The 16,166-nt window shown below is 49.8% G+C and overlaps 1 protein-coding gene across 2 annotated transcripts; it reads left to right on the forward strand.

Annotated features, from left to right (window-relative positions):
* Positions 1-930: 930 nt before the first annotated feature.
* Positions 931-7,477, forward strand: SLC35B1 (solute carrier family 35 member B1). Of its 2 annotated transcripts, XM_032322667.1 has the most exons (9): positions 931-1,171; positions 1,824-1,927; positions 2,486-2,616; positions 2,891-2,921; positions 3,498-3,655; positions 4,795-4,921; positions 5,673-5,779; positions 5,932-6,085; positions 7,221-7,477. In XM_032322667.1, exons 1-9 carry the CDS (start codon positions 957-959, stop codon positions 7,271-7,273), a joined length of 1,080 nt encoding a protein of 359 aa, XP_032178558.1. In that variant the 5' UTR covers positions 931-956; the 3' UTR covers positions 7,274-7,477. The 2 variants fall into 2 exon arrangements, with proteins under 2 accessions (XP_032178558.1, XP_032178559.1); XM_032322668.1 differs by lacking the exon at positions 1,824-1,927 and having other exon boundaries at positions 1,035-1,171.
* The last annotated feature ends 8,689 nt before the right edge of the window (positions 7,478-16,166 follow it).

The raw sequence follows: 16,166 nt of genomic DNA on the forward strand, positions 1-16,166 counted from the left end.
TGGGATCAGAGTTGAGAACGTGTAATGACTAATAATGTCTTAAACTTGCATAGCACGCTTTACAGTTTTTTTTTTTTTTAGATTTTATTTATTTATTTGACAGAGAGAGATCACAAGTAGGCAGAGAGGCAGGCAGAGAGAGAGAGAGGAGGAAGCAGGCTCCCTGCTTCCGAGCAGAGAGCCCGATGTGGGACTCGATCCCAGGACCCTGAGATCATGACCAGAGCCGAAGGCAGTGGCTTAACCCACTGAGCCACCCAGGCGCCCCACGCTTTGCAGTTTTTGAACACTTTCACAAACCTCAGCTCATTTAATCCTCGGAACAGTCGAGAGGCGACAAGGGAGGTGCTACTAATTGTCTATCCCAAGTTTCCGGGCTGGGAAACTGTCGGCGACGGGCAAAGTGAACCCTTTGAAGCCTAGTGAGGGCCCTTAGAAGGAGGACGGCCCTCAAACAAACGCCGCCCTTGAACGCTCTTCTTGCAGAAGGTGAGGCGCCGACGCGGGGCAGCTGCTAGGGGGCGCTGAGGTTCCACTAGACTCCTTGGCGTTAGGACCCAGCGGAAGCCTTACTGCCGACAGGCGAAGAGACTCGGATTAGCCGGGCCGGCCTCCTTCCAGCTCACCTGTCTGTCTTCGCACAGCGCAACCAATTGGTGACCTCCACATCCACATACGTTGTCAGTCCTCGCCCGCATAGCTCCTAGGCCATCCCGCCTCGCTCCGAGTCGCAGTTGTCCTCGGAGTTGCCTGATCGGAAGAGCCCAAGGGCTCGGCACTAATGTCGGGACAGTGGCTCTTTCGGCCATCAGGAACGAAGGCAAGGTCCCAGGGAGGGTGTCCTTTCCTTGGGAACGTTTTTTGGGTCTCGAAGCTTTTCCTTCTCGGAGGCTCTGAGCTGGCAGCTCTGGCGGTGGCTGCCGGGGCCTACTGAGCGGCGGTCGCATGCAGCTCCTATGAGGCCCCTGTCGCCGGTCGGCGATGTCCGGCTGGAGCTGTCGCCGCCGCCGCCGCCGCTGCCGCTGCCGGCTGTGAGCGGGTCTCCGGTCGGGTCGTCCGGGCGTCTCATGGCCGCCAGCAGCTCCCTGCTGCCCGACCGGCTGCGCCTGCCGCTCTGCTTCCTTGGAGTCTTTGTCTGCTATTTCTACTATGGGATCCTGCAGGAAAAGATGTGAGCAGATCCCCGGGGCGGGAGCGCAGACTTGCCTACCCCACCCCCCGCCCCCGTGGCCCGGTTTGCGGGCCTCTGGCCCCTGACCCGGGTGTTCCCTCTTGCCCGCCCTCCCAGCACCCCCCGACGACTTTGCAGCTGCGGCTGAGCCTGCTCAGATTTTGGTCTCCGGATTCTCGGGACCTGGTTATTTTTCTTCTTTGTTTTTCTCCCTGTTGGTTCTAAGGGCTTGGGTTTTACAGGCTGAGAAGTCTGCCTCCCACACAGGTTTCCTTGCTTACTAGCTCCTCTTTGCTACTTCCAGATGTTTGCAGACAGCTGGTTCTTTTGCCCTCGGCCTTGCTTGTGTTGCCCACATCCCCTCATCTGCTGCTTGGGGTACCTCGTTTTACTGTCCAATTTTCCACGTTTCCTCTAGCTCCATCCTTTACGGATATTCTTTCCCTAGGCTACCGGATCAGCAGGCTGGGATGTCTGGCTTCTAGATCCAATAAAATCAGCCCCTTTTGTGAATGAGGCCAGTGAACCTTACATCCAGAGAAGCAAGATCATTTTAAAGCTTTCAGTAACTCTAGACATACTAGATGACACTGAGTGAAATACACTAATTCTTCTTCTTCTTTTTTTTTTGTTCTCATAATTTCATTCTTAGAACAAGAGGAAAGTATGGGGAGGGAGCCAAGCAGGAGACATTCACTTTTGCCTTAACTTTGGTCTTCATTCAATGTGTGATCAATGCTGTGTTTGCCAAGATCTGTGAGTACCTATCTAGTAATCTAGTATCCCTATCCACCTTTAAGGTTTAACTTCCAACACTCCCACCTTCTTTAGTGCTTTCAAAGTCTCTCTGTTCAGTCTTCAGAACTAATGGCTTTGGAATGGGGTGAAATCCTATTTCCTTAAATTAGACCCAACTTCTGAGTCAGAAATGTGCAGAGAATGGGTATTCTGTGTGCCGGATCCCCGTTGAGAACAGTTAATTTTTTTTTTTCTTTCTTTCTCTTTGATTTTCCTTTATGTGTCTGCTTCAAACATGGTTTGAGCTGCTCTTTGTTCCCTAGGGGCTTCAGCAGAGCTAACTCGTCCCTTGAACTGAATGAGCCCCCATTCCTGCTCTGCATGTGGTCTTGTGTTAGGTATATGTGAGATTGGAGAGTTGAATAACCTTCAGAGATTTCCCAGTCTAAGAAGACAGAAATAATTTGTGCTTCTCGTCTTATTTGACACATTTCCTTTCACTTGGCTTCAGCTTTGGCTCAGTGGCCCATTCCGGGCCCACCAGGTTTCTCTTACACGTTTTTTGTCTCTTCCCAGTGATCCAGTTTTTTGACACTGCCAGGGTGGATCGCACTCGGAGCTGGCTCTATGCCGCCTGTTCTGTCTCCTATCTGGGTGCCATGGTCTCCAGCAACTCGGCACTGCAGTTTGTCAACTATCCGACTCAGGTGAAACCTCAGGGTGTGATGAGGGTTGGCTCAGAAGTTGTTTGAAAAGAACTAAGAATTCTTCGCTCAGGTCTGTGACTTAAATGAAAGAGATTGTGTTGGGAGAGTTTCAGAGGCCAAAGAACCACAGATCTGAGGTCTAGTGGCGGTGGGTTGGCCATGATAGGCTGTGGTTTCTGGTGCAGACCCCATGTGACTTTTCTTAACAGAGTGCCTAGCACAGTGCCTGGCACATCCCAGAGGCTCACGTACTATTTGCTGAATTTCATTTCAGGTCCTTGGTAAATCCTGCAAGCCAATCCCAGGTAAGCAGAAGCAGATGGTCACCCTCTATCTACCATCATCATTCTTCCTCTAGTAGGCTCTCTGCTCGTCTGCTAGAGTTGTGTGTCCCTTCCGATTGTCATCCCATCACAGCTATCTCCAAAGCCAGCCCTCCATCCCTTCCCCCTGCCATCCTGTCCTCTGTATCACTTCTGGTGGTGTTGGGTATACATGGGCTGGAAGCTAGAGGCTGACCAAGTCTGCTTCACATGCCAGTCATTTTGGTGTCCTGTGTGCTTACATTGTCATTAGATTTAGGTCCCATTTTGATCATCAGTTTCTTTCTTTCAACCTCTCACTCATCTACTGTCCCCACCCTTTCCCTTGTTTCTTCTTGGACCGTTCACCTTTGTTCTCTGCCTTTTCCCTGCCTTCTGCCCTTTGTTCTCCCCATTGCTCAACCCTGTCGATCCAGGTGCCAGTCTTGCACCTTCCTCATAGCGTCTGTAGGCCTTCCTTCTCAGACATTCTTTTCTCACAGGCTTCTCCTAAGAGGACAGTGTTGGGCTCATCAGTGCCTGTGGGTATCTGAATTTTCCACTGTTTCTTCCCTGTAGTCATGCTCCTTGGAGTTACCCTCTTGAAGAAGAAGTACCCAATGGCCAAGTACCTGTGTGTGTTGCTAATTGTGGCTGGAGTGGCCCTTTTCATGTACAAACCCAAGAAAGTAGTTGGGATGGAAGAACACACAGTTGGCTACGGAGAGCTGCTTCTGGTATGTGATCCTGGTGGGAAAGGCAGCCTTTTCCAGTAATCACAACCAAGGAGCATCCCACCTGGGCATCCAAAAGGCTGGTTATGTGTCAAGAGAGAGATTGCGATGTTCCTTGCCCCCCATTTCGGGTCTTTGTCTCTTGCTGCATGGCCCCCGGCTCTGCTAAGGCCACAGCGGGAAGACTGAAATCTCGAACAACATCTCAGCTCTCCTGAGGGGTAACTCTGAGGCCTGCATTTAAGTGCTGGTGTGAGGCCAGAGAGACCTGAGAGCAAATAGGGAAGGAATGGCATGTTTCTCACTGTGGCTTTCTGAGAAACCTGGAAGCCAGAGTTTAAAAATAACACTGGAGTAGCTCTTGCTTGCTGTGTATTGGGCATTGTTCCCAGTGGTTTACCTATTAGTTAATTTTTTTATTTTAAAAGATTTTATTTATTTATTTGGCAGAGAGAGACACAGTGGGAGAGGGAGCACAAGCAGGGGTAAGTGGGAGGGGGAGAAGCAGGCTTCCCGCAGAACAAGGAGCCCTATGCAGGGCTCGATCCCAGGACCCCAGGATCATGACCTGAGCCGAAGGCAGACGCTTAACGACTGAGCCACCCAAGGCACCCCTAGTTGGTTAATTTTTACAACAGTAACCTTATAGTATATGTAGTATTAGTTCCATTTTCCGTATGAAGACACAGACAGAAGTTAAGTCACTTGCCATGGTCACAGAGCTGTGAAGTGGCAGAAGTAGTGGCTCACTTTGCCCAGGCTTCTAATCCCGGGCAGTAGATGCAGAGAATCTAGTCCAGAGCACTCCTCCAGGCCAGGAGGCTACCAGGCCGGTACCAGGTGTCTGTTCTCTACTCTCCCGGGAAAAATACGTGGCTCAGCACATGTTCCAAGCTTCGTGGCACTGCCTCCCATCCCACTCTGATTATATTTACTCTGTGGCTCAGATAGTTCTAGTGCCTGGGTGGGGCAGTGGCAGCCAGCACGGTCTCTCCTGACTGAATGGTAGCAGTTTGTTCTGAGGACTCTGTCTTAAGACAGCAGCTTTGTGAGGAGTCTCAGAATAGTGAGAGTCCTGTGTCCTGGGTTGGGGAGGGGCCCCGGTGGCCTTCTCACTGCAGGGTGCACCCTCTCTTTTCCAGTTATTATCTCTGACCCTGGATGGACTGACGGGTGTTTCCCAGGACCACATGCGAGCTCATTACCAAACAGGCTCCAACCACATGATGCTGAATATCAACCTTTGGTCGACATTGCTGCTGGGAGCCGGTAAGGAGCAGCTCTGCTGTTCTTTCCACACATCACCAGAGGGCAGACTGTCACCCTCCAGCGGATCCCTAGCTCAGACGCCGGTTGCAAACTTTGCCCAGGCTAAAGGACTGTCTTGGCCCTAAGATACCCTTCTGTCCAAGCCCCTGGAAAAACCTTCCTGGAGAAACGTTCCCAGCAGGCTCTGCTTCCTACTCCTGACTGGCACGGTCATAGGCAGACCTGTGACATTTTCCCTGGGAGGACATGTGGTAGCAGGTCACAGGGGTGCCTTGGGAACTCGCCTTCGCGAGAGTTGAGATACTGGTACTTGGCGTATACAGACTGTACTTTGAATACGAATGCATGTGCTTTTAAATTAGTGCTTCCTAACCTCTTTTCAAATCTGGGCACGTGTAGGAAGTATTTTTTGTACAGCACAGTGGGGTTAATGGAGGAGGCTGCTGATGGCTGGAAGTGGCCAGCACTTGGGGCTGCCTTGAGCTGGGGATGCGTGGGTCAGTGTCTTCCCAACGCCTGAGGATCTCTGCTTCCAGTGATTTTGGCAGAAGTGCTAATCGACTCACAAGCATTTCTGGGAAGAGTCTTCGGTTAGTTTCTCTCGTCGGGAAACTAGGAGCAGGATACCTAGTGTGAACTCAGTCCCTGCATTTGTCCATACCTCATTCTGTGGGGTCCTTTCCCAGGCTGTACAGACACGGGTGTCAACACAGGCTTCGTGCTCCGTTCATCCTTTACCATTTCTCCCCAGGAATCCTGTTCACTGGGGAGCTCTGGGAGTTCTTGAGCTTTGCCGAAAGATACCCTACCATCATCTATAACATCCTGCTCTTTGGCCTGACCAGTGCTCTAGGTCAGGTGAGTACCTCAAGACCAGGTAGCCTGGCTTCCCTGAGAAAGACCAACCCGGGAAGACGGCGGCAAGACTAGCCCTGATGTACTGCCACAGATTTTGACCTTGGGGCAGAGCCCCAAGAGCCGGCCTGACCCCATTTTCTCGGTCTTTCTAGAGCTTCATCTTCATGACAGTTGTGTATTTTGGCCCTCTGACCTGCTCCATCATCACCACAACTCGAAAGTTCTTCACCATCTTGGCCTCTGTGATCCTCTTCGCCAACCCTATCAGCCCCCTGCAGTGGGTGGGCACCATACTCGTGTTCTTGGGTAAGTTCCCTGCGGAGCTCACATCTCTGGGCACATGGAACGGCAGTCACAGAGCTTGCTTTTTCCTTTTTTGTTTTAATTAAGTTTTTTTGGGGGGGGGAGCGAGAGGGAGCAGGGAGGAGCAGAGGGAGAGAGAATCCCAAGGAGCCTCCTCGCTCAGTACGGAGCCCAACTTGGGGTTCAGTCTCAGGTCCCTGAGATCATGACCTGAATCAAAATCAAGAGTCAGATGCTTAACCGACTGAGCCACCCAGGTGCCCTGCGACAGAACTTTAGATATTTTTTTTCCTGAATTATGTATTTATGAAATTGATTTCTTTCATTTTATTTTATTTATTATTATTATTTTTAAATATTTTATTTATTTATTTGATAGAGAGAGATCACAAGTAGGCAGAGAGGCAGGCAGAGAGAGAGAGGAGGAAGCAGGCTCCCTGCCGAGCAGAGAGCCCATTCGGGGCTTGATCCCAGGACTCTGGAATCATGACCTGAGTTGAAGGCAGAGGCTTTAACCCACTGAGCCACCCAGGCATCCCTGATTTAGTTATTTTAGAGAAGATGTTTTTTAAAAAGGAGAGGAAGCAAAAAAAAAACCAAAAAAAAAACAAGCATTGCTCCTAATCCACCCTTCCTTTTTTTTTTTTCATAATCCACCCTTCCTAATGAGCATTTCATTTTAGTGATCTTCCTCCAGCGACTTGGGTTTCCTCAGACACTGAGCAGATAAAATTGTTGTACTTATTCCCTACCAATCTGTGTTGCTATGGATGAGATGAGAGAACTAGCTAAGAAGTACTGACATTTTTTTCTTAAAGTTTTATTGTATTTTATTATATATATGTAAATATATATATAACTTTATATATACATACATACACACACACACACACACACACACATATATATATATAAAAATACATATGTAATTATCTATATTTTGGTGATTTTTTTTCATTTGATGCCTTACTTTTTCTCTGAGGGAGTTCTATAAAACCAGTGTTTGGAGTTAGTTTTATTTAAGGCCCTAATTTTGGAGAACCAAGCTGACATTCCCCTCCCCCCATGCTACTCTCAAAATCATTGGTAGGTTTCATTTCTCGTCATAAAGCTAAGCCCATCTTCTCCCTTTTCATAGGTCTTGGTCTTGATGCCAAGTTTGGGAAAGGAGCCAAGAAGACATCCCACTAGGAAGAGAGAGACTACCTCCACTTCGAGAGTATTTAAGTTATTATCTCAAATACGGACATCTCTTGGGCAAATGGACACAATAAGGATAAAGGACTGGGTTCCAGTCTGCTTTTGGTTTTTGTGGGGTTTTTTGTTTTGTTTTGTTTTTTAAGAAAAGGAAGCAAAATCACATATTCTGTAAAAAGCACTTGGATTTTAATAAGACAGAGTTGGCAGTTTCTGTTCTGGACGACCTGGAGCACAGCCTAACTTGAGGGGAGGAGGGGGAGGAAGAGGCAGAGGCTGGTGCTCTTTGCCCAAACTCCCGCTCAGGTGCAGGAAACCTGGCTGGGTGGCTCTCTCCCCCGGGAGCCCAAGCGTTGCAGGGAGGACCTTGAATAGATTTGCAGTTGGCCTTGTGGCCTCTGTTCCCGCAGGTGAGGGTCTGAATCTGCCAGGACAGGTGGCTGGCTGTTAGAGCCAGAGAATGTCAAAATCACTTTATCTGTTCAAGCTCTGGTGGGCAAATATTTCCTTAAGAACTCCCGATACAGTTTTTCCTCAGGAAACCTCCCTTGAGGTTGGGGGCGGGGGTGGAAATGAGCCCAGAGCCTCAGAGTCTGCTGTGTTTCACATTTCCCCACGGCCTCCTCTTCAGCCAGAGCTCAAGCCTGGAGTGCAGACCCGGTGTGGTCTGTGCTCCACCAGGAGTGGAGAGCCGATGTATATATCATGAACAGCTTGGGAAGGTCGATTCCCTCCATCCTGTCTCCTGAATCTGTTCTCAGTCCACCTGGTCTCCTCCTGGGGAGGCTGGATTAATTCTATTCCCCTGTTCCTTTCGGCTGCTAAAGCGTTGCAGTCCTCTGCTGTCGTGGCCCTGCCAGCGTGTCCCCATGCCAACTTCTGCCTGTTGAAAGGGATGCTGGCGGAAAGCTTGGTGGCAGGGTGCTGGCACAGAGCCCCCATCAAGTTTCCTGGGTGGCAATGGGGGGAGAAGGCGGAGCATGGAGCGGAGCCACCTGCCCACGGCCGCCTTCAGAGCTGGAAATCACAATCCTCCACGGACCAAACTTTACACATGAAAGTGCATTTCCACCAGCTGCAACTTTCTCTCCATCTGTTCCGCAGCCCCAGCCCCGTGGCTCTCCAGCTGGGAGCCCAGCCTCCTTCCTGAGCGGCTGCCTTGCCACCCTTCCCCAGCCTTTCAAGCCAGCCTCACTTGAGCTCCTGTCGCTCTCTAGGGGCGCTGGTGTCTCTGCAGCTCTGCCCCCAAAGGCCCCCTTCTCATTCTGAGCTCCTTGAGAGAAGAGGTTTAAAGTACATCTGGCTGAACTTCCTTCCTTCTCCACCCCCTTTCCCCTCTCTGTTTTTTTGGGATTTTTTTTCATCCCAAAGCTTGCATCAATTAGCCCCTTCCCTTCTGGATCATTAGTTCTTCCAAGCTGTCTTCTGCGGCTTGGATGGGTGGTCAGAGCGTGCGGCCAGTGCCAGGGACCTAAGGGCCTGCTGTCCCGACCATCGGACCAATCCCTTCCACCTCCAGTCTCTGCCCTTCCCAACTAGCTGTCTCACAGACGCTTCATGCTAGGCACAAAGAGCAAGACAGAATCTTCCACAGCCCAGTGCGGCTTACACCTGCTACTAGAGCAAGTGCGTCCCACCTACCATGTGCCAAGAGCCCGCTGCTGGTCTATCTACTCAGCACCCATCTTAACGCATCACTCCTGTGTGCTGCGCACCGTGAACTTGTTAGGAGTTCAAAGCTGAGTAGGACCAGGGCTTACCCTCTGGGGAGGTTCACAATCTGGTAGAGAGACGGGTAAATAAACCATTGCATCTCAGACACGCAGAGCTAACAACCAAGTGTCTGGGCAAGGCGAGGCTTGAGCTGCAGCGTGTGGGAAGATGAAAGGTGGTGGAAGCAGAGCCAAGTGGGAAATGGGGTTTTCAACTGCCTGGCCTCTCCGCTTGCTCCTGCCTTCAGTCAGGTCAAGTGGGAGCAGTGGCTGTGCCCTAAGGCTGTCGTTCAGCCCAAAGGGGAGCAGGTGAAGACATGGCGTGAGCTGTTGCTGCGCTTGGTGACGTGCTTACCTACAGGATCTTGGGAGCCCAGTGTGCCAGGTTTGCCCGGAGTCAGCAGCGCTCTGTTGGGGCATAAGGGCTGATAAATGTGAAATACCAGGCAAGTTACAACAAAAGTGGTGTTGATCGCTAACCCTGGGCGGCCCAATGCCTCAGGTTTGTCAAGATCAAAAGACTTTTCATCTGTAGTTAATTCTCAGCTATGTGTAGAAGCGGGGGGGCGGTGGGGAGCCAGTGCACCAGTTCCCCAAACATTGTATTTTTAGTTTGGGGTGTATTATACCTGATGCCTATTTTGGTCAAACCTTAAGGTTAGTCTCCTCAGTTTTTGGTGCTCAGGCGTATGGAAAAGTGGTCTGTCCATCTCATGTGAGGGCAGTGACCCACCAATGTGATTTGGGGTGAAAACGGCGGGGGGGGGGGAAGCTCTTACAGAATTAAAAGAAAGAAAGAGTATATTGTTTTTAAAGGGACAGAAATTAAACATTCCCTGTGGACCATCTTTCAGACAAGGCATTTAAGAACAGATGATGTGTTTTTCCACAGCCCTGTGACACCCTTGCGAAGAGGACCAAGCAAGCCCCTCTGTTCTTTAGAGAAATGGAAAAACAGGTTAGGGAAGGCTGGCTGACCTGCGGTAGGTCCCTGGGTATGTGCTTACGAGATGAACTAGAACGCAAGGTTCCCTGAGTCCTAGTGGCATCTTGGACCTGTGCCCTCAGAGGGGGAGAGGCAGAGCTCCTCAGGAGGCCTATTGCCTGTGCTGTCTGATCCCGCTTGTCAGTGGAACAGTTTGCACATTTTATGAGTGGTGGTGCTGGTCACTTTCTCCAGATGCCGCGGCAGAGAAATTATCCTGGGTCTCTGCGGGATCATTCAACTCTTCCCACTGAAAACACACCAGCTGTCTTCAGGAGCCACAATCTCACATATTTATTGAACTCCTTTCCCAGAGCTCTTTAGTTCCCGGGAATTTGTCCTAGCAACCCTCCTGGGGACAGCTTAGGCCAGGACAAGTCTCCCCACATTTGGGATAGGGAGCCCAAAACCCGCTGGAGTGCATCAGCCAGAAGTCCCATGGCTGTGGGAAGGCAGGGCCTGAAAGTGAGTCTGCACTTCCCACATGTCCGAGGTCAGAGAGCTAAGCCACTGGTTCCCAGTCGTTTGGATTTCCTGGTCCAGTAGAATCTCCAAATAATAGGGGGGGGGGTGGTTTTCTACTTTTTTTTTTTTTTTTTTTTTTTAAAGTAAGGACATTAAAACAAATCTATCACCAATATGGCTTAAAACAAGCCATTTAACTCTAAACATTTTAGGAAGCGCTCCAAGATAAGGACCCTTCTTCCAAAGAAATTATAGTTGGAAATCATGATGGTGTAGATGAAATAATTTTTTAGTTACAGAAAATGTTCAACATAAAATACTCTTCTATGATAATACATTGTAGGATATATCTTTATGATTTTTCACACAATACAACGTGGTCATTTTAGGGGCTGTACTCCACCATGCAGTCCACTGACCCTGGAACGTCACACAAACATGCTGACAAAGATGGAAGCAGCCCACAACGATTTTACGTCATTTAGAGCATTCGGAGAGTCTGAAAACAACATCCCCCTGACCTGGGCCACTTCTGCCTTCCTCTATAGTGTTAGGAGGAGAGCAGGCTGTGGGGATCAGAGAACTTTCCAGTAACTGCTGTAGAAGGGAAACTTGGAGAGTTGGAACACCCTGCTCCAATATCTGCTCCCAAAATGTTCCGGCCATGGCTTTGATCACCCAGCTCAGAGCTCAGAATTAACTCTGGAAGGTTTTCACCTACTGATTAAAGGCAATTTCTGACGCACGTAGTCCTTAGAACCAGCAGCCTATGCCTGCCATGGCAAGAAGGGCGGGAAGGGGAACAAAGAGGGTCTTGGACTAGGGAGTGACTTAATTCAGTGCCTTTCGCTTGGCTGAGGCATGAGTCCACAAGGGCTGGTGGGTTTTCTGTCCAAATAGGCCTGATTCTCTGTTCTTTCTGGGAGAAGCGGAAGAGGAAAGAGGTTCATGGCATTTACGAAGGGGAGGGACTGAATGTTTCTTGCTGCCCACTTCTGTGTCTTGGTATGTGGGTGGCCAGAGCTAGCAGAACCACCACGTTTCCGTTTAGGTTCTGACTGGACACCATTTCCTCCTACTCAGGGTCTAGAACTGCCACATCGAGACCACAGCCCTAGAAGGAATGTGTCACTCTTATGTGAAGGCTTGGAACTCCCTGAAATTTTAAGAAAAAGTGTCTGTGCATGAAAAAATAAAAGTGTCTGTGTGTGCATAATGGTATAAGTACTAATACATATGTTAAGCTGGTTGGTTCATTTTCCTGTGAAGAGTCCACAGCTCTCCAGATTCTCAAAGGGGTTCATACACAGTATCCACCATCATCCTGGGGCTCATTTAATCCAAAGCCATTTCCCAAATACAGTGGTGTAACTGGGCACCACTACAAAATGTGAGAAAGCACCATCCCCAGCTGTGCTTAGAGGAGGGGTGGGGGTGAGGTTGCAGAGCTAGAGTGATCCATTCAAGGTCATTTCTGTTTTTTCCCGGGCCCCTCCACACACTTTATCTGGGACTATCCCATTCAGCAAATAGAAACACAGGATGCCCAGCTAAGTGTGAATTGCAGATTAACAACACTTTTTTTTTAAAGTATAAGTATGTCTCATCTAATACTTGTGACATACTTATATTCTTTTTTAAAGAAAGATTATTTATTTATTTGACAGACGGAGATCACAAGTAGGCAGAGAGGCAGGCAGAGAGAGAGAGAGAGAGAGAGAGAGGGAGGAAGGGAAGCAGGCTCCCTGCTGAGCAGAGAGTCCAATGTAGGGCTCGATCCCAGGACCCTGGGATCATGACCTGAGCTGAAGGTAGAGGTTTTAACCCACTGAGCCACTCAGGTGCCCCTGACATACTTAAATTCTTATATCACAAATTATGTGTGCAATATTTGAGGCATACTTACATGTGTTGTGTATCTGAAATTCAAGTTTAGCCAGTGTTGCGTATTTATCTGACAAGCCTGTGGCATTAGTCATTATTACACATGTTCTCGCTGGCCTTTCTTTTCCTCTCAGATACATCACCCCTTGCCATCCTGCGCGGAGAGCCTGCAGGTACTTTTTCGCTCAGGGCCAAACGTAGAATTCCCCTTTTGGCCCCGGGGAGGTGCAAGCCTAGACCTCGTCGGCAGGGGGCACCATTTTCTTAAAATAGATCCCCAGTGGCGCTTCCGGGGCCTCGGAAAGAGAAAGTGGGGCATTGAATGGAATTCTATTTGCTGCTCCTGCCTTCCCTCCCGAGCTCCCTTCTCCCCACCTCACACCTTGCCAGACTTATCTCTGAAACAAGATCTGCTCCTGTTACTTCACTCCTTAAATCTCTTCGAAGGGTCCATGGTTACCATCAGAGCGCGGCATGAAAAGGGCTTCGGGATCCCACTAGACTCTGTTTTTCCCTGCTTCAACTCCTGCTGCTTCTACCCTCCGTGATCCCACCCACCTCACACTTCCAGCATCCCCATTCACCGCGAACTATTTGCAGTTTCCCTGTACACTATTTACTGCCATGCCTTTGTGCCCACAGTTCCCTCTGCTTGGAATTCCCTTTCCCACCTGGTGCTTCCAGCGTCTCCATTCATTCAACACGTCGCACCAGCATGTTCCGAGACAAGCCGGGTACCAGGCACTCAGCGTCGCGCGGAGATACTGTGCACGAGGCGGCCAACTACGGCCCCTCCCTTGTGCACCATAGATGGGGGTGGGGAGGGGAAGAACAATCAGCAAGTTATCAAATCAACATGGCACTTAAAATTGGTTCTGGGGTGGGGCGCCTGGGTGGCTCCGTAGAAAATAAGTAAATAAAGTCTTTAAAAAATTAAATTGGTTCTGGGGTTAACCAATCTGACCCCTTCCAGCAGAGTTGATGGTTGCCTCCTCTGGTCCTCCGACAGCTTTGCTTTTTATTTTAAGGGTCCCGAATTCTAACACCTGTGCACAATTGTTTCAGGAAGCCTGAACGAATGAAGCCGGCCAGTTGGAGTTAATAGGGAAGGGCTGGGGTGCAGAGGTGGAGGGGTGTGGCTTTGACTAACTGAGACTCTGTGTTCTGTCCAAAGGGGACAGTGGCTTACTACTTCTTCCCGATTGTTGCCAAATCTGTCATTTCAAAAAAAGAAAAAAAAAAAATGGAAATACCGATTTTTACGTGAACTCTCCCAGTTTTTAAAATTCTTTGCCCCCTAAACTAAACACGCCGATAGGGTCGATTTGGCCCAGGGCCACACTGGTTCACCCCCTACCCTATGGCAACACTAAATTACTGCCTTGCCCCTGATTAATGTTTATGGATATTTTTCCTTCCCTGGGGACCAAGTCCTTGTGTCTTTCTCCCCTAACACAGTGACTGGCTCCCGGTAGGTGTTACACATCAATCAATGTTCGTGGAAGGACCTAAGGGAGGGAGGTAGGAGAGACACAAATGGGCGAACAACAGGTTGTTGATGGAAGTTCTCGTTACTTCTGCTCTGGGCATGGGACAGATGGACCAAGGAAGCCTGAGACAGTTTATTGCCGCGAGTGCCTGTGTGTGTGAGTGTGTTCCCATACTAGCAGGTGTGACAGCTGGAAAATGTGTCTAAGAACCATCAGCTCCTTTCTTGGTGGGCTCCCAAGCCCTCCCTCCCCATTCTTAGAGGATGGGAGGGAGGAGAAGAAGGCAGGGCTCGCGGTGGACTCCTGGCTTCCTTCCAGGACCTGTAGTCGCTGGCACAGAGATCAGAAAGAGCTTATATAGGCTTTTGGTACCAACTGATACATCCTCAGGGGAAGGTGTCTGGCAGCTGCTGCCACCCACCGCCTCCCCGCTAGAGCGCCCACTGCATAGCAAGCAGTTGCGGGGGGCTCGCTTGAGCAGAGCGAGATAATCAAAATGACCCTTTGCCGGGCATTGGGGAGTCAAAACATGCGAGTTAAAGAGAAGGACGGTGGGGGTGGGGGAAAACTTAGACTCCCCGTCACAGCCCCTCAGAAACAGAGCAGGAGTTTGACCCCTGGAGCAGTCTGCTGATTTCCACGAATGGCATGCTGTCCTTTTTTTTTTTTTTTTTTTTTCATCAAGAGAGGAGTCTGCCTTGTGCCCACACAGAGCATCTCATATGCATTCTTACTGCCCTGATGAATAAGAACGTACCTTTGGAAGATAGACATCTGAGGCTTAGAAAGTACATTTTGTCTAATTTTCAGGAGAAGTGACTAGATCATTCGGGAATCAGAGCCTCCATATTGGCCCTGAAAGCTCTTGTGAGGTCTGGAAAATGCTATTTTCTGAATCCGAGAGTAGCGAGTGTGTCGGGGCAGGCTGAAGTACATAGGATTCACTCTGGAAGCTGGACCAGGGAAATTTCTGTCCCACGACTTTCTGGTGAGAGGTCTCTTGAAAGTCAGAGCCACCTCTAGCTCCCAGGCAGGGCACTTCTTGTTCCCTACCAGCACTTGGTCAGCCAGAAGCTTTGAAGCAAGACTTCCAGGAAGCAATGTCTCCCACAGGCGGTGCTGACTCAGCCCAGACTCCAAGCTTTAAGTCTGGTCCCTGTCCCAGAGAAGCCAGAGGCACAGAGGGGGGCTGTGCTCCTGGGCTGTGTTTCAGCAGCCAGGAAAGGGAGGATGGGGGGTACAGACCCTGGATTGTTTAGGCTTTTGCTAAGGGAAAGGGGAAGGGGACTCAACAGTGGCCAGACTCCTCCGGGTTCCAGCACCCTTTAATGAAATCTAGCTTTTCCATGTTTCCGGAGGGAGGGATGGTGGCTAATTCAGTACTTTGCATTTGGGAATAAGAACAACCTTTGATATGTTCCCCCGGCTCTCATTTCTAATCTCCTGTGGGGGTCAAGGCAGTGTGACTGACCATCTTTCTGACTCTCCAACATCCTCTTCCCCAGACTACCTTACTTGGGTTAAAGGGAGATTCATGCACCCTCTCTCCTGACCTTTTTCATGAACTACGTGATCCCTTCCGCCTCTGCTTCCCTCTTCCCTGCCCTCTCTGGATCCTTTGCTGTCATTTTCCTCTGTCCATACTCTTACCTTCTCTCTCTCTTTCTCTCTTTCTGTCTCTCTCTCTCTCCCTGCGATTCTGATGGCAAATCCTTTCCCTGGCACAGACCCTCTACTTGCTCGCCAGCCCTGCTGGGTTACTTTCCTCATTCTGTAGCCTCTATCCAATTATCTCTCTGGCCAGGCTCGTGGGGAGCCCTCTCCTCCAGCCGCCCTGCTGCTGGCAATGCTGTCACCCACGATTCATTTCCATTTGGGGATGGGGGTGGAAAACTGCTTGGAATGAACTGGGAGACGTTTGGCCATCCATTCTGCCTTCTACTCCAAGGGCCCCAGAAGAGAATCTTCGGGAAGAGAACATCATTTCCCAGAGCATTAAGGGCTGCAGGATCTAGTTTTAACGAATGTGGGATCCACATTCGTTCGAGTCGGTTAGCCAGCCCTTAAAAGCAAGGGCCCATCGACAGGGAAGACAGGAGGCCTTTGCCACAGAAAACGAAGCCGTGACTCAAAGGCGTCACATAGATGCTTCCTTGCTCATCCACGTTCCTGAGTTTAATGTCTTTGGCTTGGGAATTAACTTTGAGACTTTTCCAACATAGATTAAAAATAGAGCTCATAAATGCCATCACAGGCACTTTCCGATATGGTGGCCTTTTAAGGGAAGGCTGGGCTCCCAAGCAGAGGGTGTGAGTCAAAAAGCCTCTGAGTGGGTGCTCAGAGTGCCTAAG

The sequence above is a fragment of the Mustela erminea genome, chromosome 18 (genome assembly GCF_009829155.1).
Source record: "Mustela erminea isolate mMusErm1 chromosome 18, mMusErm1.Pri, whole genome shotgun sequence".
In the NCBI taxonomy this organism is placed as follows: domain Eukaryota; kingdom Metazoa; phylum Chordata; class Mammalia; order Carnivora; family Mustelidae; genus Mustela; species Mustela erminea.